Source organism: Littorina saxatilis, linkage group LG1 (genome assembly GCF_037325665.1).
Source record: "Littorina saxatilis isolate snail1 linkage group LG1, US_GU_Lsax_2.0, whole genome shotgun sequence".
In the NCBI taxonomy this organism is placed as follows: Eukaryota; Metazoa; Mollusca; class Gastropoda; order Littorinimorpha; family Littorinidae; genus Littorina; species Littorina saxatilis.
Genome location: NC_090245.1, coordinates 9,111,756 through 9,118,818, shown reverse-complemented (window position 1 = coordinate 9,118,818; position 7,063 = coordinate 9,111,756). Strand labels below are relative to the sequence as shown.

The 7,063-nt window shown below is 38.9% G+C and overlaps 1 protein-coding gene across 1 annotated transcript in view; it reads right to left on the bottom strand.

Moving 5' to 3' along the window:
• Positions 1 to 4,403: 4,403 nt before the first annotated feature.
• The window catches only part of LOC138960943 (trichohyalin-like), a 6,083-nt gene continuing 3,423 nt past the window's right edge, over positions 4,404 to 7,063 (bottom strand). Inside the window, exon 5 of the mRNA XM_070332576.1 lies at positions 4,404 to 6,090. Within this exon, the coding sequence (XP_070188677.1) occupies positions 5,383 to 6,090 (708 nt within the window). The 3' untranslated portion in view covers positions 4,404 to 5,382. The remainder of the gene's footprint in view (positions 6,091 to 7,063) is intronic.

The window sequence follows — 7,063 nt, the reverse complement described above, 5'->3', positions numbered from 1 at the left end:
AAGAAGAAGAAAGACGATAGAACAAATATTTTATTTGTTCTATCGTCTTTCTTCTTCTTTTTTGTGTGTGTACTTTTGTGTTTTTGTGCCTGAAGAAGACCCTTAGGTCGAAACGTCGCCGTTATTCGTTCCGTGTTCGTCATTTTAACGTGAGTACATTGCTTTTTGGTCTCTTTATTGTTCCCTCTCACATGCAGTCGCCATTGTTTAATATTTTTGTGAAATTGACAAGAAGAGCGGGGTAGTAGTTGTGCTGAGAAGGATAGCACGCTTTTCTGTACCTCTCTTCGTTTTAACTTTCTGAGCGTGTTTTTAATCCAAACATATCATATCTATATGTTTTTGGAATCAAGAACCAACAAGGAATAAGATGAAAGTGTTTTTAAATTGATTACGAAAATTTAATTTTGATAATAATTTTTTATATTTTTAATTTTCAGAGCTTGTTTTTAATCCAAATATAACATATTTATATGTTTTTGGAATCAGAAAATGATGGAGAATACGATGAACGTAAATTTGGATCGTTTTATAAAAAAAATATTTTTTTACAATTTTTAGATTTTTAATGACCAAAGTCATCAATTAATTTTTAAGCCACCAAGCTGAAATGCAATACCGAAGTCTGGGCTTTGTCGAAGATTACTTGACCAAAATTTCAACCAATTTAATTGAAAAATAAGAGCGTAACAGTGCCGCCTTAACTTTCACGAAAAGCCGGATATGACGTCATCAAATACATTTATCCAAAAAATGAAAAAAACGTCTGGGGATATCATTTCCAGAAACTCTCATGTCAAATTTCATAAAGATCGGTCCAGTAGTTTAGTCTGAATCGCTCTACACACACACACACAGACACACACACACACACACACGCACATACACCACGACCCTCGTCTCGATTCCCCCCTCTACGTTAAAACATTTAGTCAAAACTCGACTAAATGTAAAAAGGAGGAATAATTGCAATCACACACACACACACACACACACACACACACTTACACACACACACACACATGCCTACACACACGCACGCACGCATACACACACACGCGCGCGCACGCACGCACGCACGCACGCGCACACACACACACACATACACACAGACAGACACACACACACAAAGACACATACACAAACATACCGACAAAATGATAGACATACACACAGTGAGACAAACCGACACAGAAACACCCACACATGCACGCACGCACTTATGTACGCGAACAAAGACGTAGAGATGCTTATAGAGAAACACTTACGCAACCAAAAAAACACGCACACAAACACACAGACAGACAAACTTCATTCTTGGTAGAGAAATGCATTTCTTTCTGTATTGCTTTCTCTTTAAGTGCACCTACCTCGCAGAGAGAGAGAGAGAGAGAGAGAGAGAGAGAGAGAGAGAGAGAGAGAGAGAGAGAGAGAGAGAGAGAGAGAGAGAGAGAGAGAGAGAGACACACACACACACAGACAGACAGACAGAGACACAGAGAGAAAGAGAGAGATAGACAGACTGATAGACAGACAGAGGGAGAGACAAACATACGAACACACAGACAGACATAGACAAACACACAAACAAAGACACACAGACAGACTTTACTATTGTATGTGCAAGTAATTTTGTTAAACCACACGTTACGTTCACTACTGAACGTGTAACCATGTAAAACGTTACTATCTCTTTATATGTGTTTACTTGCATTGTAATCCTGGGGGGGGGGGGGGGGGGTATAAATGTATGTAACGCGCAATACATGCCTTTTAACTTACTAGAATTGGAATTGTCATTTAAAGACTAGCATAAGAGTGTGACACGTGGTTCATTCGTTATTACCTTATTACAAAAAGAAAGAGATAACGGCACTGACGCTACCAGAAATAGAATTTATCAGTGAAATTCTACCATCAATTTAGTAATCGATGCGATGTAAAATTATCCTAAAACTGTGGTATGATCACGACATCGTTTAGCATTTAGGATCAAATGGTGCCAATGTGTCCACAATGCACTAATCACAGACAACAGTTATACGCTTTACGTACATGTAACTCTCCAACTGACATTGTCTGCCACTTGAAACAAATGATTTTCGAAGGAAAATTAACTCCTATATATAAATATTATGTATGACTTTTAGTAATTACTTGCACATTTTGAAAATAAAGCTTTTTCTACGATAAGGTGTTTACCCCCTAAATGTACAAGTCATCCGGTAGAAAAACCGGAAGTATCGTGTACTAAGCATATGTATATGTTTAAAAAGTTAATTGTGTTAACGTAGAACATCTTGCCTATGTATATGTTTAGGTTTTGAATACTTTAGGGGAAAAGCATAGCCATTATTCAGTCATCTTTAACTAACACCCCTAATCTCAGGGCCCATTTTGTTAGTGGGGGTAGGGTTTCAATCAGTCAAAAATCACTTTCATTCAATATTGTCTGCCATTTCAAATACATACACGTAATTGCACAATTTCTTGAATTTTAAGATGCTTTAACTGACTATACCAAGAAAACCTGCACTTTTTGTAGAATTAGTTTTTTGTCCATGATTTATGTTTAAAAATGTCAATTCTTACGACAAAAAATGCTAACAGTTGCCTCACCAGACGACACGTACCTACGACGTGAATCGTGTCTGCCAATTAAAATGCATATATTTTGAAATAAGGGGAATCATAACATATTTCACTGTAAAGTGTCTCACTCTAATATCTTCTGGGTTCATGGTGTATTTGGTTAAGTGAATTGCAGATAAGGTTTTTTGAAAATGACAGCTATACATATATTTTATTAAAACTGAAACTGGTGGAGTGAAAAACAGACCTGTTTTGAAGAAGTCGTACTAAAATCATTTATGGCCTTGAACTTCACAGTTTGCGTGTTATCTTTTAAAGAAAACCCGTTTTCATCACTAACAATGACCTAATTTACACATACATATCGGTCGGTCATAGTCGCGTTTTTTTTAGAGAGGTAGTGTACAAAATGTCGTTTTGTACGTTTAAATTACATGTCCATTATTTTAGTCATATATCAATCAATAAGTAAATGCGCATACTTTTATTAAACGTTACTTTCACTTTAAGATCGCTTCTAACATTTCGTATAATTTCTGACAAATGCACGCTATGTAATAAATTGATAATATTATGGACGCCATGTGGTAAAACCGGAAGTTGAATTATTTTGCGATAGCAAAATCCTTTTACAATGATCACTTTCCTTTTATATTGAGCTGATCTTTAACGTTATGGGTAAAAATCTAACAGATTGAACCAAATTATCCTTTTTCAAGCCTGTGTATGTGTAAACTCTTTTTTGCTTCGACCCGGTTCGGTTTTCGGAGTTGATTCAGAATCATCCATTATTTATCTTATATGACTGTTGTTTTCCTCAGTAAATTAACAATTGTTGATGTAAAATAATTCTAGCTGTGAGAATAAACAATTTTCAAGATGTTTTTGATTGCGGTTTCAACCAGGCGTTCAGTTAGCTATACATATCGATTGAGAAAATGGCATTTCCTGTTTTGTCGTCCGCATGTTATACAGATGTTGTTAAAAATAAAACTGTGTATACGAATTAGGCATTTTACTTGCTGCCTGATGGCAACAATCTTTAGCTTTCGTTTAAGGTATAATTTGCTTATATCCGTATGCAGTCAAGCGGTACATGACGTTTTTTTGTAACCTACCCCCTGCGTCATGGCTGCATTTTGCAGAATATGGGTCATGTTACAAAAACGCTTCTCATTCTTAGGTGGTTGGGTTTAGCCATTTGTCGTTTACCGAACTGTGGCTGCAAATAAAACGAACTTTCCAAAAAACATAATATCTAATGTGACCACCAAAAGTAACCCTCCCACTATAGCCAGCCAGGTGACTAGTAGTTACCGTCTGATCAAAGGACGCATACCTCATGACCATACCTTTTTGAACAGGGGAGAGAAATCTGTAAATTCTCGTGATCTTTCACTGAGGCGATCGTTTCGTAAACATTATTTCGCGATGATCTGGAAGGCAGGGAGGGGGAGCAGGGGGCAGGGTTAGTGTGTGTGTGTGGGGGGGGGGGGGGGGGGGGGGGGGGCGGCAGGATGATAGCGGGCGGGGGGTAACCCTTGAGAATGACACGGTACACTGGTTTGATGAGAGTTACCTTCCTTCCGTGGGTGACAAAGCATGACTTACCTCCCTTGCACTATATAGACTGTATTGATAGATGGGGAGGGTAATTATCCGATGAAGGAAACAATGTCTGGAGAAACTAAAACCCAGGTGCACATTTGTGGGTCCAGGGCAGTGTGCATGCAAAATATCTTGTGCTTATCTTTTGCCATTTCTGAGGTATGGCGACCACAGACAGACACACACACACACACACACACACAGACAGACACTCTCTTTTATTTATATGTATAGATAGAAAAGTAGGATATGCGCCGAAATGGCTGCGATCTGCTGGCCGATGTGAATGCGTGATGTATTGTGTACAAAAAATCCATCTCACACGGCATAAATAAATCCCTGTGCCTTGAATATGTGCGCGATATAAATTGCATAAAAAAATTAAAAATAAAAAAAAAATTAAAAAAAATCCCTGCGCTTAGAACTGTACCCACGGGAATACGCGCGATATAAGCCTCATAATGTCATATTGATTGATTGATTGAATATTTCATTTTTGGGTAATCATTTTCATTGCAGTGATAATCTTCTATGAACGACTTGTCTCTCGCTGTCTGGTCTAACAGTATAGACGTGTGATCGACAAGATGAATAAGGTGCTAATTTACATAATTTAATCAGCACCTTTAAGACACATTTGAGACACCCTTGGAGTACTTTCTTTTGCTAGGGGAATGACTTGTTGAAACAAAATATTTCTATTACGGGTCTTGTATTAAAATCTCTTGAGAAAACTTTCGAATGTTTTACACAGCCCACCTGGGCAAGAAATCTTACTAATGTTCAGGTATTAGATGCTCTTCAACTAAATTTACTTTTCAGTCAATTTCTAATAAACCGAGTACTATTCCTGTACACATGAGCATCAACAAGATAAGTAGGCTATGGGACAGTAGGTGAATTCATTGCGCTGCAGTTCCTGTACCATGAGCTAAACAACAAGATAAGTAGGCTATGGGACAGTAGGTGAATTCATTGCGCTGCAGTTCCTGTACCATGAGCTAAACAACAAGATAAGTAGGCTATGGGACAGTAGGTGAATTCATTGCGCTGCAGTTCCTGTACCATGAGCTAAACAACAAGATAAGTAGGCTATGGGACAGTAGGTGAATTCATTGCGCTGCAGTTCCTGTACCATGAGCTAAACAACAAGATAAGTAGGCTATGGGACAGTAGGTGAATTCATTGCGCTGCAGTTCCTGTACCATGAGCTAAAGTGATCGCCAGCAGTTTCTTTTTTCCTTTTTTGGTCAAGGGTTTAGCAGCAGGTGGCGGAAGATCTTCCTTTAGCATAGGAAGAGTGTTGGAAGATGTTCGAACTTTCAACCTCAGAATCTCGTTCTCGTTTTTCGTCGCAATCAGTTCTCGTTTCAAAGCCACAAACTCTCTGAACGCTGCTTTGTCCTCATCCTGCCGAAGCCGTTTACTGAGCTTCCCGTACTCGATGTAAAGTGCTCCTTGTTCTTGGATCAGCTTGGTTTGCTCCTCCGCCAGTAAACGCAAACGTTTCTCCATTTCTTCATTCAGAGCTCTCGTCTCCTCACAATCGTGTCTCGCATCATCCTCCCGCATTAAAGCCAGTTCTTTCTCTTTCATCAGCTTCTCCATTTTGTTTTTCATGGCCTCCACCAGTACAGTCTGATCCTTTTCTGTGGAGTTGTCCTTCACTTCTTGTTCGAGCTTTTCGATTTTGTACACATACTCCAAGTTCTTCTGGTTGACTTCTCGCAGCTCGTCCGTCAGATTCTGGTTCAAGGTGCGCAACTCTTGCAGCTGGTGCATCTGTGACGCCTGCTCTTTGGCTTCTTCCAGTGACGTGTGCAGCTTGTCTTTCTCCGCCGTCAAGTCCTTCATCTCAATCTGCAGGCCTTCAACGAGTAGTTCCAGCTCCTGTTGAGTTAAAAGAAAAACGTCCTGTTTATATACTAAATATTTTGTAATTCTATTAAGATTGTAAAATAAGACATCGCGGTTTGTAAGCCCTGATATCTCAGAAGAAAGCTGATTCAAATGTTGTTTTGTTTTAAATAAAACTATAAAACAGGTCCCACTTGATAACCTTTTGTTTAGTGTGAAACTTCAATGGTGGTGTATAACAGTGAAAAAAACATTTTTTTTTAAACTATCCAAGCAAAATAAACATTATGAGAAAATGTTGCTGATAAATAACACTTCAGAAGATGGTGTTTTGCAACACTACCCCAGCATGTGTATCTTTAAGGCCTGTATGCTGTTATATCTGTGTACTGTGAAAAAAAGGCAACTGAAAACATTGCACAGAACTTTGTGGTACATGTACCGATTATCGTGCATTTTGAAGGAAATGCACATACAGTAGTACCTGCCATATCCGGTCACCCATTAGTCATTGCAAAGGTGACCGCAAATATCAGGTGGCCGTTCATTACAGGCCCCCTCCTCCTCAAAAAAAACCCAAAAAACACGATCAAGTTTTCATGAAGAAAAGAAAGCGATCATCCACGAGCCGCCGATTCATTGTCTCTGTTAGTTTTGCTTTCGTTTATAAATACATCTTAATTATTTGCGTGTTTAACTCTATCGTCCTGGCTAAGCTATTGTTTCGTATGTTTCTATGTGTGTTGTTTGGATTATTATATATGTATTTGAGTGTCAGATAAACAAGTGTTTCAAACTCACATCAGCTGTGATCGATCCGGAAGTGACTGCCGTAAATGTACATGTATGCGCATGTCTGTATTTACAGTTTGCGCATGCGTAAGTATTCATGTCGTCTGCTCGTGCTGTGCCGTCTGTGCACACAACACACACACACACACACACACACACAAGTGGCCGTTAAGTGGCCGCTCCTGTCGAGTAAGAGGGGCACCTTAGGTCAAAA